The 19,429-nt window shown below is 42.9% G+C and overlaps 1 protein-coding gene across 1 annotated transcript in view; it reads right to left on the bottom strand.

Annotated features, from left to right (window-relative positions):
* Nucleotides 1–19,429, bottom strand: part of ANTXR2 (ANTXR cell adhesion molecule 2) — a 150,122-nt gene that overhangs the window by 80,664 nt on the left and 50,029 nt on the right. Inside the window, exon 11 of the mRNA XM_047798840.1 lies at nucleotides 8,050–8,128. Within this exon, the coding sequence (XP_047654796.1) occupies nucleotides 8,050–8,128 (79 nt within the window). The remainder of the gene's footprint in view (nucleotides 1–8,049; nucleotides 8,129–19,429) is intronic.

The following is a 19,429-nucleotide window of genomic DNA, read 5'->3' as shown; positions in this document are numbered from 1 at the left end:
ACAGCTGTGCTTTGATTTCTAACTTTGCATCTATCTGGATATGAGAGGGAAAAATCATACAAGCTATTTCTACAGCTGACGTTAGGCTGCAAATGAACCAAAACAGACACCACCAAAATATCGCCCAGAATCCTTGATTACTTCATTTATTTTTCAGAAGACAATGAAAATAACTACAGAAACGTCACATACACACAACCTTCATAGAGCTCTACTGTTTCCTAGTAGAGCATTCTTAAGGCACTCAAAGATGCTCTCACATGACGATTACCATAAGGAATTTAAAATATGAGAAATAAAAAGACACACACTCATCTAGAATTTCTTGATGTACGTTTGCTGAAATGAACATGTAATCTCCACATGCGGTGACTGATAAAGCCTAAACATCCACATCAGAGTCTTACCCAAGAAAGTTGTGTGTGTGTGTGAGAGAGAGAGAGAAGATAAATACTTTAAGAGAATTTCCAGGAAAATATGTAAATGTTCTGCCCTCAAAACCAAAGAAAGTAATTCAGAGCACACATCAGGCTACTGAAGAAAATACTCAGTAGTGCACCTTTCTGTACAGAATTCTAAACATTCACGAGCAACTCCTGCAACTCTCCACAGGCTTGACCACGCTAAGCTCTAAAATCTAGACAACTAAGAGCACGGCAGGAAGAGAATGTCGAAGAAATACATGGCAGCTCTGACGTGCTGCGGGAGAAATGTCGTCAAATGTATAAATTCATGATTCCCCTCCAAAGACAAGGCCCCCCGGCCAGTGCCCGGCCACGCGTGCTCAGCAGTCCTTGCCAGGCCTTTCCCACGTGAGGCCCACGCCACAGCATCCTCGGAACTGGCTCGCCATTCGCCAAGTCGCTGCACGACTTTCAAAGGGTCCCATCGACCTTCGTTCTCCCCTCTCTTAGAACTCAAGGCCTGTGTTCAGAAATAAGGATGCGAAACTGGGGGGTGTAAATAAACTAAAAGCCCTAGGGTTAGTTTTCTCTTTCTACAAATGTTTCAAGAGCAGGAAATTCAGAAAATCACACTGACAGAAGTTAAAATGGATGAGCTGGCCACGACAGGCAGTTAAAATTCTTGGGTTTTCTTTCCCAAAATACCCCTGTTAGGAATATCAACAAAACATTATGCACATCCAGAGGCAGACATACATTTTGCATGACGATATTACCAATTCAACGGATTCTTAAGACTAGTCTACAAGAAAACTGAATATGAAAATACGTGGACTTCCCACTCTGGCTCAGCGGTTAAGAACCCAACACAGTGTCCATGAGAATACAGGTTTGATTCTTGGCCTCTCTCAGTGGGTTAAGGATCTGGCATTGCCTCAAGTTGTGGCGTGGGCCACAGATGTGGCTCAGATCCACTGTTGCTGTGGCTGTGGTGTAGCCCAGCGGCTGCAACTTTGATTCGACCCATAGTTTGGGGCCTTAGATATGCCACAGGTATGGTGATAAAAAGAAAAAAGAGAGAGAGAGGGAGAGAAGAAAAGAAAATACATACTTTCTAAAGATCTAGAGACCTAATCTTTATTTAAGCTAAGTATGATGGAAACAGGTCCGAGGAAGCGAAGAATTTAATGCAACCCAACTTGCCACAAACACGGCCCTGGATGCCCTGGTCCCAGACATTGGCTCACTTAACTGGATACAAATCTAAGCTTTCCCAGTTCCTTTGTTTTGATTTGCCAGAGCTGTTATCAGAGCATGAAAGACTTTAGCCTTGAAGGGGAAATAATTTTATTGTTCCCATCACTTTATAAACAAATTAAGGAAAGGTCAAAAACACACACTGCAGTCCCATGAGAAGACACCATGCTGGAGACTGCAGACTTCGAGTCAGGTGAAACTTCAGCGTTCCCGCTGTGGCTCAGTGGTTAACGAACCCGACTAGTAACGATAAGGTTGCCGGTTCAATCCCTGGCCTCACTCAGTGGGTTAAGGATCTGACGCTGTGAGCTGTGGCGTAGGTCACAGATGTGGCTCAGAGCCCAAGTTGCTGTGGCTGTGGTGTAGCCCAGCAGCTGCAACTCCGATTGGACCTCTAGCCTTGGAACCTCCCTCTGCTGTGGGTGCAGCCCTAAAAAGACAAAAAAGACCAAAAAAAGAAAAAAAAAAAAAGAATCAAGTGAAACTAGGTATGATTACTCACAGATCTGAATCAGAGGTGGCCCTAACAGCCTCTCACTTCTGTTTAGGCATGCGGCTTTTCCACACCCAAAAGCTGCAAAGTTACAATACTGGACAAATCTTCGTGAAGCCACGGGTTATGTGGAAAGAGGAACAAATAATCATAAATGAGAGGCGTCTAGAAGGCGAGCACACGGAAACGGCCGAGAGGGAACCAGCCTTGCCTGGGGTTCTGAGCAAATCTGAGAAAGCCCAGAAGGGAGTGTGGGTGGAAGGCGTGGCTTCTCCAAGAACAAGAAAAAATAACTTTGGCTGGAACACAGACTTGGAGAGGACTTTGTAGTACCTGAAGCAGCTGAAGAAATGTACGAAACACAAATTTCTGGAAAGCATTAGTCCCCTTTACTACAGAAAGAGCCAGTTGCTGGATGAATGTCTGTCTGTTAGATGACCTTCCAATCGGCCATTTGTTGGATCAATTCCTCTAACTCTCGTTCTGAACAAGGGCCGTGTTCAGATGTCTACCAAACAAAGCCAGCTGAGGAGTCCAGTTAAAAACAGTTTCCAGATGTTGACCAAGGCTTGAAGTCAAAATCCCTTTAAGGGTTAACCGAGGACTCCTAGAACCTTGAGCTTGATTTTAGGGTCAGAAGAATGTATTTTCTGGGCATCCTGCACCCATTCAGTTTTTGAACTTCATCTGCATCTAATTTCCTTTTTCTCATTAAAAACAAGTGACAACGTACAATCAAAAACTTTACTCCACCAAATATAACTGAAATTCCAGCTAACAGAACATCAGAATTAGAAAAACACATCCGTCCTACTGCACTTGCAAAATAACTGTAGGAAAAGAGGAATCACTTAAAAATTTCAAAATTGCGTGAAAAGTATGTTGCAATCTACCTAGAAAATAATTAATCACAGCACCACATCAGAATAAAACTGACAAAGAAAAGGGGAACTAGGTCTTCACGATTCTGTTTCCATAAATTTGAGCTAGGGGAAGAATAAAAGGTCCTGGAATAAGTGATGATTTCATTTACTGGATTCTTTTGAAATACTCCATATCGGGAATTAGTCAACCATGGCCCAAAGGCCAAATCAGCTCATCTATTTCATAAGAAGCCGTGCAAACTCAAAAAAAAAAAAAATTTTTACATTGTTACATAGCTGAAAATAATTGAAAGGAAAATGTATCACATGAAATTCAAAGTTCAGTGTACACACCTTTTTGAACAAAGCCACATGCATTTGTTTGTATGCCTATGGTTGCCTTTGTGCTACAGTGACAAAGCTGAGTTGTGTCACCAGATAGCCCCCAAAGCCTGAAATAATTACTACCTGACCTTTTACAGAAAAGAATTTGCCAACCTCCGTCTCATATAAATCAAATTAGGACCTGGTCACAAACGGCAGCTCGCGCAAGTATTCGGGCTTGGGGAAGACAGACTTGGGTTCAATTCTCAACTCTAGTGTTTCCTGGACTTTGAAACCGAGCAAGCAATTTAATCTCCACGGCTTCTAGGCTCCACGTCTCCCCTTTCTGGGGGCAGTGAAGGCCGAAAGCAGCCAATATTCTGCTCATCAAGCCCTGTACCCGGCTGAGGGCCGGGTCCACCCACTAGAAGACACACATCTAATGCGTTTGCATAAATGCGCACTAAGGATTGAAGGTGGGAGTTCCCTCTGTGGCGTGGTGAGTTAAGAATCCAAACTACAGCAGCTCCGGTCCCTGCAGAGGCTCGGTTTCGATTGCCGGCCCAGGGCAGTGGGTTAAAGGATCCAGTGTTGCCGCGTGGCTTGGATTCAATCCCTAGCCCAGGAACTTCAGTATGCCGCAAGTACGGCCATAAAAAATAATAATAATAAACAAATAAATAAAAAGATTGTTCCTTAGCTTCCTCCTCTGTGAAATTAAGGTGATAGTAATAACCTCTTCTTGAGGGGTGAGAACTAAGTAAAAATGCTTTTAGCGCATGTTCAGGGCTTAGCACAGGGTCTGGCACTTAATTCATGCTCAGAAAACCTATGCCCTTAGTATATTATGCCAAAAGAACTGGTAGAGCAGTGGTTCCAAGGGGAGGGAAAGCACCTTTTGCTGACTCTTTTTAAAGCAGAGAGACATCTGGGAGCTCCTCTGAGACAGACAAAGAGAAAGGGCCGCCTGAATCCAAACGCTCCTCAGACTCTAATCCTCAATCGCTAAATTCTAGACCTTAGTTTTCTCACTTTTAAACTGAATGTGCAGGTACCTCGCCCACTCCTTCACCCAGTCACCGTGGAGCACCTGCCTTGTGTAAGGACCAGGCACCAGGACGGAGGCAGTGAGCAAGGCACAGGCTGCCGAGAGAGACGGAGGAGTAAACAGGAAATTACAGCCCAGTGACATAAGTGCCTAAATAGCCTGAGGCCGGATGCTCTTGGAAAAAAGAGGGACTTCTTTATTTATGGGATTGCTACAAGGATTAATCAGGTGCAAATGTAATGGTGTTTTATTTTGTTTGGCTTTCAAATGCCTGTGAAGAGCCAAAAGCGTCACACTACATGAGTAAGCTCACCAACTGCATCTCTCTAACGACCACATCCGAATATGCCTGAAAGGCTGGGTATCACCTAAACACAACGCCTGGCATTTATCGTAATGTTACCCACTGTCCTCATCTCTTCTTAACAGAGATGCAACGCACACACCGGCACGTACGTTCCCATCAGCTCCAGTCTATTACCTATAAAGCGGTGATAATACTCCCGCACATCAGAGGTATTTGAGTTTGAATCAAAATAATGGTTATAGCTAATGAGAAAGAAAAAGAATTATCCCACGGTGACAGAGGTCAAATCATTATGCTGTACACATTAAACGTGCACCGTGCTATATGTCAACGATCTCTCGATGAAACTACAAGGGAAAAAACCCTCCAGCCCTTTGTCTCAGGAGAGCTGAGCTCGGTCTCCCGAGAACACCATGTGAACTAAGAGATTTTCTTTCCTTTTTTTCATTTCAACACTGACACCTCTGTGTACGGAAGCTGAGGAACCACAGACCTGTAGGAAGAACGCTAAACTCCTTTTTTTTTTGCGGGAGGCGGTTAGCGGGGGCTATTGATAATCTGGTCTAAAATTTCTATTTGCAAGCTTTCCTTCCACTATTCTATTTCTTTTACTCCAGCCAAATATATATCTACTCTCAGTCTCCTTCTTTTTGGGGGGGGGGGATACCCGCAGCATATGCAGAAGTTCTTGGGCCAGAGATGAAACCCATGTCCCAGCGGCAATCCAGGCCGCTGCTGTGACACTGTCAGATACTTCACCTGCTGCACCAAAAGGGACCTGCACAAGTTCTTTTTCAATGAATAGTTTATTAACGTACAGCTGCTTTACAATATCATGTTAATTTCAGGTCTCCCATTGAAACTGAGTCAGAATAATGACTTAGTGTTTTTGCAGATTATATTCCGTTACAGGTTATTACGAGATAATAGGTATAGTTCCCTGTGCTGTAGAGTAAATCCTTGTTGCTTATCTATTTTATATGCAGTGGTTTATGTCTTTTAATCCCACATCCCTACTTTATCATCCCCCTACAATTTCTGCTTGCTATTTATCTGTAAAATGCTCTTCCCTCCTCTCTCCTTTTAAGACGCAGTTTATCTTGGTTCCTCCATCAATTCTAAACTTTTCTCTGGTTTTTCTTCCTTTCTTGCTCTACCTCCTGAAAGCTCCTTTTTTTTTCCCCCCATTAAAAATCATATGGACTTGGGTTGACTCTTTCATTCCAAATGACTCCTAAGTGTGCCTCTCCAGTCCCTACCTCTGTCTCCAACTCCAGACTTGTGTATTCAGTAGTCTTTCTGACATTCTACGGAGGTGATAAATGGACATCTTTCCCTCAATATTCCAAAAGAGACCTTACCTTTTCCCCAAAACTGCTCTACCTGATAACAACTCATCTATCTGGTCGCTCAGGTGAAAAAGCTTACAACTACCCTTATGGGCTTTTTCTCACACCCACATCTAATCTATCTAGGTATCCCATAAACTCCACCTTCAAAATATTTTCAGATCTAACCACTCCTCGCTGTCTCTGCTGCTCTCTCCCTAGTGGAGCCACCCTCCCAGCTCCTAGATTACTGAAATAGCTACCTCACTGGTCTCCAGGTCTCCACTTTGGGCCCTACCTGCAACGTCTATTTGAGAACACTGTCATGCCGTTCCACCTTCTACTGGCCCCTTGTCTCACTCAGCAGAAAAGCTCAGATTTTCTTCCGATGACTCACAAAGCCCTTCCTCCCCTCTCTCCTCTGGTCTCAGGACCCGTCTTCCCTCCGCTACTCCACCTGGCACTCGGCCACCCTGCTCCTCCGAGACCAGCCAGATCCGGTCCTGCCTTAGGCGGGTGCCACCCCCCGCATGAACACTCTTCCCCTGCGTGGTCTTCAGGGTTCACTTCCTCACCGTCCTCAAGTCTTGGCTCACATCTCTCCTCAAGGAAGAGGATTTGGAGCCTTCGTTGAATATGACAACCTGCCTCCCCACTCCCTCATCTCGTCTGACACAACGCAGGCCCCTTTTTCTGAAATCGCCTTCCTCTTAAACACCTCAAGCTCCCCGGAGAACATGCGACATCTAGAAAGACTTCCTCTTTCTAGGAAGCACGCTACCTGTAAATTCCAGATGAGTCATTCAACTTCGGCATCCCCGCATGTTGAAACTGCGTGGGTTGGGGATCCAAAGATTTGTTTTCCTGTTTGTGTGGCAGAGAGGTGAAAAAGGACGGCTGGAGGAGCAGAACAGGAAGGAGGATGGAGAAAGAGCGTGCCACACTGAGAAACTACACCGCAAACCTCTGTAAGCTCAACCACATCCTGAGGGGCCAGAAACTGCCACATCCACAAAACCTACAAACTGCAACGTGCAATGAAGATTAAAAGGAGGAGAAAAAAAGAGAACACCTAGCTACTTTCAAACTAAAGACAGGTGTTGATAAAGAGTTACCCAGGGAATTCAATAGCGACCCAAGAGTCCATGGGGATGTTTCCTTTCCCTGCAGTGGTTTCCTACAGCAAGAGACAAACGATCCTTTATACAGACGACATTCGGCTGCTTTGTTCTGTTCTCTGGAGGAAGGCAGTCTCAAATAAAAAGATCAAAATATAAAACCGTGAAACCGTAAGATGTGGGAAAATGTTTAGGTTTGGGGTTTTTTTTTGTTTTGATTTCTATGGTTTTTACAAAGAAAATGTACTCATAAGAACATGGCTATGTGATCAGTTCCTTTTAGTGCTTTGTGTTTTCATGTTCAATAATCTAATATCATGACTTTCCGTACACCAAAAAAATTAACTACAAGGAAAACACTGTCTTATCAATGGAGTTTACATTCCAAAATACTCAATCTTCTCAACTAAATTACCGTTGCAGTGCAGTTTCCAACCAAGATATTATCAAGCTACCAAAATCAAATTCCTTCCTCATATGAGAAAGCCCCAACATTAAAACGGACACAACAATAAGCCTGCTCATTAAGATGCACTAGTAATTTCAAACAGACGCATGTCTTAGATACTATAACGCAAGCTTCATTGACAGAAAGATATTACTTTCATTTACATAGTTAATGTTTAAAAAAAGGCTTCATTTGGAAATCATTCTCCTACCTTATTTGGATTTTAAACATGACTTTCAGTTTTATAAATATGGAAACAAAATGTACACTCTCTTAAAAAATTCCTTTTAAAGAAGACTAAAGCAAAAAACAACCTAAAATAAACATTTTCTTCTAATGGTCTCCACTGTTACTGCTTCTATCTTCTTCATCGTGGTACATGCAACAACGCTGAAGATCCAGAAAGTATTTCTGGAAAGGATTATTTTTAAAGGGTAACTTTATCAAACAGTGACTTACACATTCTGTGGCCGTGACAATTAGTGAGCTTGAGATGACAGACTTCCCTCCGTTAAAACTCACCGAAACATCAAGAGTTCTGAAAGAAAATGGAGAAACAATAATTTAAAATAAATTAAAAACTAGGGCATTGTGGGAGATTCACATTTCCTTAAATAATTCAAAATTATGAGCCAGGACGTCTGCTAAAAAGTTTTCGATGCATTATCCCAGCTTTTTTCTTTCTTTGTTCCAGTCATTATTCAGGAGCCACAGGCAAATTCCTTAAGTGATTTAACTATTCCTAAAAGAAGCATTAACATAAATAGAAACAGGAAGAAATTTCTATTGTGGCCATTATTTTAGTTTAAAATAATAAATTTTTAGAAAAAATATAATGAAAAAAATCCTTAATCCAGAGAAATGCTGAGATTGTTTCTCGTTCACAAAAAATCCTTTCATCTCTGTCTCTAGATATTACCGTTATCACAAGATCATGGTTTAAGAATATAAAGATGGAGGGAGTTCCCATTGTGGCACAGCAGAAACGAACCCAACTAGCATCCATGAGGATGAGGTTGGATCCCTGGCCTCGCTCAGTGGGTCGGGGATCCAGCGCTGCCGTGAGCTGTGGTGTAGGTCGCAGATGTGGCTCGGCTCCCCTGTTGTTGCTGTGGTTGTTCCATAGGCGGGTGGCTACAGCTCTAATTTAACCCCTAGCCTGGGAACCTGCATATGCCGTAGGTGCAGCCCTAAAAAGGAAAGAAAAAAAAAAAAAAATATATATATATATATATACACACATATATGTATATAATGGAAATAACAAACCATTCAAAGTGAAAAAATAGAGAAAATGATAAAGACAGATAAACTGAAGGAGGAAAAAAGAATTTGATCTACAAATTTATAGGCAATTTTGTTATGATGTCAGGGTTTTAAAATATCCTGACAAAGGTAGAAAAAAGAGAAATTTTTGTCAGTGGCTAAGAAATATCATAATTAAAATACAGTTCTCATTTTGAAAATATGATTTCAAATTATAACACCACTAAAATAATTAAAATCTCATTAATTTAGATTCTAGTAATTCATTATTTGGGATCAGTTGGTAATTTTTTTTCAAGTTCTAAAAATAAATAAAAGGGGAAACCATGACAAGAAGGAGATTTTAAAGTATTAAGGAAACAGCTCTTTTCCAAAAAAAATTTCCCAAGTATATCACCATATAATAATCAGTATACCAACAAATCTATCTGTTCATTAAACTGAAAGAAGGCAACATTTTGTTAACCTAGCTTCCATACAATGCCATGCTCAATGCTCACAAAATATCCTAAATTCCAAGAACTCATAGCAAGAAATTTTGCCTTAATTCCTCTGAATGAACAGCATTTTATTAAATTTAGATTTCTTCTCTATTCCATGAATTGTGTGCCATGTACTGCTATGGAGAGTTAGAATAAAACAGAAACAGTCTCAAGCCACCGATAAGATTTTCAATGATGATGCTAGAGAGAAGGTAGAAATGGTATTTAGTCTCTGCCACGTGCCGGATGCTGTCCTGGGCATTTTATGGGTATCACGGCATTGAATCCTTACAAGAACTCTTAAAGTAAGCAGTGTCACAGTTTTACAGCTGAGGGACGTAAGGCACAGAAACGTTACCTTACCCAAAGGCCAAGAGATAAAGCCAGGATTCTCACAAACTTTGAATTCTTTGCATCATCCCACAGAGGCCTGAAGAAATGAACGTCCTTGATGCGTTTTGTTTTTTTTCCTTCAATGTGATATTTATTTTGGATTCTTACAGGGCTAAAGCCACCAGGAGAGATATGCCTAGCACACTTCTAGCTAAATTCTTCTTCAAAATTCAGGAGCACGCCTATTATAAAATATCACTCTTATAAAACGTTCCCTTCAAAACATCTCATTTTTTAAAAAATCCAGAAAAGAACAAGAAATTGGAGTATTTAGAATATCACCTTAACTGAACTTCTGAACTAGCCCAACACTGGAGGCCAAGTGGCGTATTTAAGAAAGAAAACTTAAGCCTACTTGCTTATTCTGCAGAACTGAGTGTCTTGTTTTGTTTTGTTTTTTGAAGACTAAGCATAACAATGCAAAACTAACCTTTCCTGGCTCCTAATTCCTCTACTTTAAAGCACGTGCCGAAAGCGCAAGGCACGGAGGGCATGGTTTTAGTTTGGGGGGAAGATTATCTGATTCCAGATAATGTGTGATTGTTGCAGGTAATCACTGACTCAACTTCGAAGGGGTCAGTAGACACTGACCAAAGTTGTTTCTCAACCGGCTTGCAGACGGTTCTGCAAGCAATGCAGGAAACACACAGTGTGTTTAATGCTGCTCCAAAGGGAGTAAGAACAGAAGAGACACTGACAACAAAGTTCGGCTGTAGTGTGCGGATGAGATCCCACCGGCAGCCGAAAGCAACCACGTGGTTCCCAAACCTCAGGCTCCAGGGATGAAGCTGGCATCGAATAAAACAGAGTTAAGTCTCCACAAACGGGGAGAGGGACCTGATGATGTTTTTGGTGCATGGACTCAACTGGAACAGTACGATCTTCACCTTTCTGAGAGCAGCAGTGCATGATCAAAACACTAACAGCAACAACAGTGCTGACAAGGATGGGGTCTCTCCGTTCGCTACTCAGAGCCAAATGTGTGAACTCGTCTTCTCGTGTGCTTCTCACAGCAACCCACCTAGGGAGACCCTAGCATCATCTCCATCCTACGAATAAGGGACCCGAACCTTAAAAAGGTAACTTGCCCGAGTACTGGGACTTGCCTGACTCTGGAGTCAAAGTGCCTTCCCTTCTACTGCATTTACCAGATCCCTGATAAATGCTTTGGGGGCTCATGTCCAAGCTCCTCTCATGGGCGTGAGCTTTGTGTCACTCCCCCAGCGTCACACCTTCAGTGTTTTCCTATATTCACAAACGTCTCGTGGTTAACTACAGTGGCACTTACTGTCTGCTAAGACATTCATTTGTGAATACATATGCATATTTTATCTGTATATATGTTTGCTGGGAAATTTTTTCAAAAGTGTTGCAAACATGAAAAACCCACTCTAAGAGTTCTTCCTGCTTTAAAATTTTGTTGTTTCTTTAGAAAAACAGCTTTGAAAGCAATGATATGCTATTAGCACTGTTAGGAGCTTATCCTTTCTCCAAAGCTCTGCTAGTCCATTGCTGGCACACAGTTTGATAAAACCATCTCACCCTCAAACTCATTACCTTAACCTTACTTTGCCCCAAGACTCAACTATATGGATGGCATATCCTGTCATATTTTATGTGGCTTCCATCAGTGTCTATGGACTTCTCATTCTGATCGCTATATAACTTGTACCACTGGTCAGTATATTTACAACAGTAGAACCCATACTCTCAGTTACAGAAGCTTTACGATGGACAAAAACGTATTAAAGCCATGTTATTTTCACTTCATTCCATACATAAGTGAGAGGTGAGTAAAAATTTCATCTTTTTTTGCCCCAAGAATGAAGTAAAGCTGAAAAGGGGGCTAGACTGAGCCCACGTGCTGGGGAATCGCGAGTTCTAGGTTTGAACTCGGGTCACTACACTCTCGATCCCGCATCTTCAGCCTGTGAAATGGAGATAAGTGCACCCATCTCGAGGTGTTTGGGGAGGGGAGCTTGATGAAGTAACGTACATAAAATGTCCAACACGGTGCCTGGACCACAGTAGGTGCTCTCTAATTTCCTGTAACATCTGACTGTTTTTCTGAAACATTATTCAGACTATCAAGGTACTTTTGCATAAATACTTTAGATCCAAGTTAAAAAGCAACACGGATAATATAGAAGAATGTACTGCAGCAATGAAATAACTGCCTAATACTTTTCTGTTTAATTTCAAGAATTTCTATTCTACTTAATTTCATTAAAAAGAGAGAGAGAGGAGTTCCCGTCGTGGCGCAGTGGTTAACGAATCCGACTAGGAACCATGAGGTTGCGGGTTCGGTCCCTGCCCTTGCCCAGTGGGTTAACGATCCGGCGTTGCCGTGAGCTGTGGTGTAGGTTGCAGACGCGGCTCGGATCCCGCGTTGCTGTGGCTCTGGCGTAGGCCGGTGGCTACAGCTCCGATTCAACCCCTAGCCTGGGAACCTCCATATGCTGCGGGAGCGGCCCAAGAAATAGCAACAACAACAACAACAAAAAAAGACAAAAGACAAAAAAAAAAAGAGAGAGAGAGCGCTAAACTGTTCCAAAGATGTCTGGCATATAACGTCAAGAAGGTGCATGTAGAGAAATTTTTCAAAGCTGTTTCCTTCCTGTTACAAAATGTTATCTTGATAAAACCCAGCCCTACAACTGTGTTGAGCTCTGTGTTTGAACCTAACACTTAAAACCACACTCCAAATTGCTTTATGAATGTTTGCCAGTAAGTTCAATCAATCACTCAATCAGTCTATTACTAATTATACTAATATTTATAAATTGCTTATAATAGGCCAAGAAGGCCGATGCAGTAATAAAACACAGCATTACAATGTAATTGAAAGGAAGCCACATAAGCCATTAGGCCGGAATGGGCTATTAACTGAAACAGGTGTAAGCACAGAGGTACAAGAGGACAGACGGGGACACACGATCCTCTCAGCCTCGCACAGGGGCATCAGCAAAGACTTCCCGCAGGAAGCTGCCTCTGTGATGAATCCTAAAGAATGACCGGGAGGTAGTTCCGAAAAGAGATCCCAACGGGACCCAAGGGGACGCAGCGCTCTCTGACAGGCTGGAAGGGCACCGGAAGGCCCGCAAAGCCATTCGCCGTGGCAGCAGCGCAGACGGCGAGAGCGGGAGTGCATGGCTTGAGGCTGAAGAGGATCACAGAAGAAGGGTCATACGGAACCCGGGATGCTACATTTCGATATTTGGGATTAGCCCGACGAGTTTTTAAGCCCGGCAGAAGCACGGCCAGCGCTGTGTTTTACGACCATCACGCCCGCTGCGTTGCAGAGCAGGGGTTGCAGGAGCAGCCTTCCGCAGCAGCAGACCAGGGAAGACGGTCTCCGTGTTTCACTGCTGCGAGGAACACACATGGGTGCAGCCACTCGGAGGAGCAATACGGAAGTTCCTCAAAATTTAAGAACGGAACTACCACGCGGTCTAGTTAGTCCATGTCTGGGTACCATCGGAAGCACACAAACACACCAGCTCAAAAAGATGTGTGCACCCCGATGTTCACCGTGGCATCATATGTACAAACGCCAAGACATGAAAGCAACCCAGGTGCCCCCGAGGGGTGACGAAAGGCTACAGACACGGTACACACGGGCAGGGGGACACTGCTCAGCCACAAAATAGGGAATCCTGCCATGTGCGACGGCACGACGGACTCCGAGGCTGCCAAGTGAAACACGTCCGATGGAGAAAGATGTACGATTTCACTCATGTGTGGAATAAAACAAACAAAAACAGACACATGGATACAGAGAGGAGACTGACGGCTACCAAGGGGGGAGGGAGGGAGAACAGCTAAAGGGGTCACCTGCTAGTGAGCAGGTGGAGACCAGACTTGGGTGGGAGCACGCGCTAGTGTACGCAGAGACCAAGACGCCACACTGTACACATGACGCTTAGACAATGTCATCAGCCAGCGTGACCTCTACACAAATTCTTTCACAACACTTCCTCGGTGTATTTCAAATAAGAACCAGACTAGAACTGAAGCAAATAATGGCAACGAGGAGAGTGGGAAAACAAAAAGGCGGAGACAGGAAGGAGTCAGCATAAGCAGGACGTGCAGAGTGACAGGACGTGGGAGGTAAAGAAGAGCGGGTAGTTAAAGATGACTTCGAAGGTTCTGCCTTGCACAGGAAGGTGGGTGATCTCACACCGGAAACCTGAGAAGAACAGACTGGAACAGAGGTATACGAGTTCAACTTGGGAACTTCGGGTTCAAGGTGGTGGGAATCCAAGTGAGTGAGCTGACATGTGGATGGCAGACACTGGCACGGTGGGTTCAAAGCCAAGGGAAAGATCCTGCTGGGAGGTTCGGAGCTCAGGAGCAAAAGGAAGCCTTCGAGAAGATGAGTTTATGGGTCAGGGGCTCGGTCACGGTGAAAACTGAGAATTAAGACTGTGAGAAGAGGAGCTTGAAGCGAGGCCGTCGGAGGAGAAACAGCCAGGGGGGCGAGACTCGGAAGTCATGCCTGCCAGGGAGAAGCTGCTTCTGACACCGGCCGGGGTCATGCTGCCGATTATTCTGGGTGGCCAAGGAAAGTAAGGCTCGGCGCTGAGGACTCTTTCAACTTCCTTTTCTATACACTGGTTCTCCCTTGATCAGAATTGCTTACCAATACCTGCATCTGCCCTTTGCTCCATCCTCAGCACATTTTTTAAAATACACGGGTAGAAGAAACCTAAACAACTTAAAAGAGACGGCTTGAAGTTCGCGTTAACATCCAGCCGGTACTCAATTAACAGTAATAAAACCCGGAGTTCCCGGCATGGCGCAGTGGCTAACAACTCCGACCGGAAACCATGAGGTGGCAGGTTCGATCCCTGGCCTCGCGCAGTGGGTTAAGGATCCGGCGTTGCGGTGAGCTGTGTGCAGGTCGCAGATGCGGCCTGGATCTGGCGTTGCTGTGGCTGTGGTGTAGGCCGGCGGCTACTGCTCTGATTCGACCCCTAGCCTGGGAAACTACACATGCTGAGGGTACGGCCCCAAAAAGACAAAAAAAAAAAGTAATAAAACTAAATTCAAGTGCACTTGGAGTTGTCTTGTGGTGCAGCAGCCTAAGTACCTGGCTTTGTCACTACAGCAGTTCAGGTTGCTGCTGGGGTGGGGGTTCAATCCCTAGCCCGGGAACTTCCACAGGCTGCCGGCAAGGCCAAAATACATACATACGTACGTACATACGTACGTACGTACATAAATTCAAGTGTACTCAATTCATTCCACCTAAGAAATGATTAAATAGCATTGCGGTATTTAATTAGGTCAATAAAATTCAATGTGCTAACGGTCACAGTGCTCTATCTGATGTTCAAAGATGTGTGACAATTCCAAAGCAGGAGGCCAGCTCACCGCCACACGGCAAGGTTGCTGTGATCTGAGAATCCTGCCATACGGCTGACACTTCAATCCACAGGAACCGATCTGCAGAGTGTTCATTTGCTGCTGCCTTTATGCACAGCCAACCAAAGACTGCCACTTTATGATCCATTAAAAAAGATGAAAAAATTAAGCAAAATTGTGAAAGACATTTGCTGGAAGTAATAAATAATTTACCTCCAATTTGCACATACTTGAAATTAAACTGACAACTACTCAAAAAGTTATTAAAATTATGGTGACTTAAGATATTTTGAAATCAAGTGCTACCATTGAATACTCTGCAGAGCTTTTTAAAAGTTAGCTTTATACATAATAAATTATGACTTAAAATAATGCTTCATATTTGTGAAGAAGAATTCCACTTCTACTTATGAATATATGTAAATTAATATTTGTCTAAGGACATTTTCTTCAAAGAGGTTAAAGGATAAAATAATTGAATAAAATAATTTCTTTTTGAGACATCTCCGCATATGAATACAACGAACACAAATATTGCAGTCAGGAAGACTGTTAGATTTCAGAAGAAAAAAAGCTATACCAGAGATGTACTGGACATTACCCCTAAAGCTGCATTGCGAATGTTTTCAGAATTACACTAAAAATAACCCCTTTTTATCTGCTTTGTATATTTTTAAAAGATAAAAAAAGGATACTTTGAAACTACCACTCAACGTCTAGTGCCTTTCATCCAAAAATGTCAAATGTCCTAATAACAGTAAAAACTGTAACAACAGAAAATTCAGCAGCAGACACAGAAGGCGTAAATACACATCTGAGGACTGTCTTCCACGCCATCGCACTGCTGTCCCCTCCGAACACTTCCAGCCACCAAAACACTCACGAAATGCTTCCAATTGGTACAAACCCTTCCTCCCACTGAGCTGAAGTGGCCTCTCTTTACCTTCTACTCTTTCTCTTGTTCTTGGAGCAAAAAGCAGCAGCCAAATCTATCTTTCACACGACAGACCTGATGTTTAAAGAGAGCTGATGTGTCATACCTGAGTCATATCTTTTTCAGTATTTTCACTGTAGCCTGTTTAACATTTTCATAATTGTCAACATTTTCTTGGCCACCCCTAGATGTATTTGAATTAACTGTGGTTCCTCTTACAATTTCCAAAACTGAATGCAATATTTAGGATGGATATGTAGTTCAGATTAGGTGAACTTATCACATTTATAAGTATAATCAGAAAGCAATACACCATGTGAACAAAAAGATAAATATTCCACCACTGGGGGAGGGGTGTAGAGAAATATTACAAACTGAGAGGTCCTCAGCCTTAACCCACTTCACTAAGATTGTAATGTTTATATTCAAAATATATAATTAATTTCCTGGTATCCATGATAAAAAAAAAAAATCAAGTCTCATTCCTCACAAGGAAAAGACCAACGCTGTAATTGCATCCTCTGCTACTAAGATAATGGTTCTTGGGACTCTGCGCAGAGAAACAGACAGATGATATCTGGCCAACATGCGGCCTAATGCTCCCACAATGGGGGCTGGGTTCCCTTGCAGACACTCACCCAGGTCAAGGGGCTATCAAGGCTGTAGCTTGGTGTCCCCCGCAGTCCGATGTCTTGGCAACTGGAAGGAGACCCAGCGACTGACCCATTCGCATCTGAAACGTCTGCTATCGGGCCTGAGGGCTGTGGATGCTACCACGCTGCCCATCCTCGGGTAACCCCACCACAAGAAGCTCACCTCTGGCCATGGCTTTGCCCAGCACCAGGGGTTATTTGGAAGGACACAAGCAAGGCCAAGGTGGCTGATCTCAAAGGTCACACAGCTCAGGTCCTACGTCAGACCACCGAGCCCAGATGGGGCCCTGCAGCTGTGATGTGGCTTCGATTTGGACCCTGGACAAGGGATGACGTGGGAGAAGACAGTGTGGCCAGAAGCAGCCTCATCCAGCAAGTCATCAGTTGAGAACCAGCTCATCTCCTCAGTTTTTGTTGATCCTCTTTTTAAGTTTTTCTACTAAAGTCATGTCTCCCTCTCAAAAAAAAAAAAAAAAAAAATCTGATAAGTTCACCTAACCATACATATACAGGTATACAGTTTAAGTGTTCATATGAGAAGCTATGCTAAAGGCAGAATTTGTCCAACCAAGAAAGGGAAACAGAACGAATCAATTTTATTTCAGGCAAAGTGAATTATAGAAAAAATAACAATGTTGAGGAGAATAAAAAGACTTTATGACCAAGTCGGCCACATGCTCATCTCAATGATCTTTCAGTATCAGCTGCATAAAATTTTCCACATACACTGACGTCCCACCACTTCTTACTCAAAACACTCTGTCAACTGTCTTTCTACACTGCCTTTTAAGAGAACTAATATTATCAGTTTCCTCTGATTTAGATATTTATCTCATATTTGCCAGAAGATTCTGGCCAATGTTTTTGAAAGCACATTTAACTATACCATATGCCTCCTTAAATCATCTCTATCAAACAAGCTGTAGGATAAGGCTCTGGTTCATTCTGTTCTGTTTTTCTTTCTTCACAATGTGTTTATGTATATTTACCCAATTTGCTCTGTTCTTCTTGCCAAATTACAGGTTTGAGATCTCAACTATGGCAGAGCAGCTGTGCTATTGTTGATGTCTCACTAAACAAGGGTCAGGGAATAAGCCCATTTTGCAAGAACTGGTGACACCTGCACATGACACCAGGAGGTGACTGCCCTCAAATGGGCGGGACCTACAGAACTTCACAGGGTCTTTCCCATTCAAACGTCAGACATTTGGGTACAAAGGAACCACTGGCAGAAATTAACTCCCAAACCATCTGCAGATTTTTCTAGGTAAGATGATTTGTTTAACCATGTGATAGTTTTTTAAAATTAAATTGTGTCCAATGGAAAAAAAACAGAAAAGAACCATCTCAGTGCTGCCACCTTTACACTCCTTCTGTTTAACAACTGAGATTTGTTCATTTTAGTCTCAACTTCTATAACAAACAAAGAAAACGTATTAATTAGCGATGCCGCTCAGAGGAAGTACTCCAAAGACCCATTCCGACAATGCCACAGGCAGTGATATACTGGGTAAGATGCGCCCAGGTATTTTAACTTCTCTTGACTCCACGACGTCGATTTCCAAAGGCACACTTTCGCTCCAGCTCTTTTCCTACATTCTCGGTTCCCATCTCCAAGTAAACATCGTCTTAGGAAGCCTTTTTCAAACCCAAATCCACGCACCCTGGCTGTTTCAACGAATAAATCCTCAAAGAAGATGTAACTCAGGAAAAACAACATAAAGATGAGAAAGGAACTGAAGGAGCGCGCTAATGAGATGAGGCACAAGCCCGTGGATCCAGCTCTGAGACTGCGCATCTGGCTTTGAGGCTGTCTGTCTAGGGTTCCTGCACCAGCATGTTGTTAATTATTTAAGTGAGAGAACAGGGGACCATCACCACATCTGTCACCCTCACACAGGAACACCCTTCACTCACGGTGGGCCAGATGTGTTTATTTGAAACACAGACTAACTAGCTACTTAATGGGTTTGAGTCCTTAGCCAAAAGCTAATTAGACAAACATATTAAGCATCAGTCACCTCACAAGGCTAAACTGTTTCGGTTGTGTTGATTTTAATCCAATCTCATAAGAGAGTGCATCACCTACAAAGCATCTGAAGGAACATCCCAGGCAAAGGAAAGGTCCAAATTTCTCTTTGTGTACTCAGTGGAGCAAACAATGTCGCCAAATGTCCAGAACTTCAACACATGAAATCTCCCCAAACTTTGCCTCAGCAGTAGCATGTGCTTGATACCGGGGGCGGGGAACAAAAGTAATTACTTTAGACAGGTCTCCCTGCCATATTCTCAGCTTGCTTATGGGTGAAAAGGTAACGTCAAAAGCATACAAATGACAACTTTTCATGCATGATATCTGCTATGCTTATGTGATTTTTAAAAACCACATCTCCTGAGTGTTTAGCCAATCTACAAATCACTAAAGAATATCGGTGCGGTGCTCTCTATGGCAGTCTATTCAAAAGGAAACTATGCCTCAAGGCAAATTCTAGAAAAAACAAATTCGGTGTCAGACGTAACAGGCAACTGCATTTTACAACAACTTTGAAGAAGAAAGTTGGCTACCTTCCTTAACTAGTCATTCCTACGAAAAAAACAAGATAATTTTCTGCTCTCTCAAATGGCACGATCCCCAAAACGGAATTCTGGTCATCTTTCCCCTATCTGATAGATCCAAAAATCAAATGCACTCTTTCAGCTCTTTATATAAATAGTATCTCAAAATGTTTGAGAAAAAAGGTATT

Source organism: Phacochoerus africanus, chromosome 10 (genome assembly GCF_016906955.1).
Source record: "Phacochoerus africanus isolate WHEZ1 chromosome 10, ROS_Pafr_v1, whole genome shotgun sequence".
Lineage (NCBI taxonomy): Eukaryota > Metazoa > Chordata > Mammalia > Artiodactyla > Suidae > Phacochoerus > Phacochoerus africanus.
This window is presented reverse-complemented; position numbering and strand designations above follow the sequence as displayed.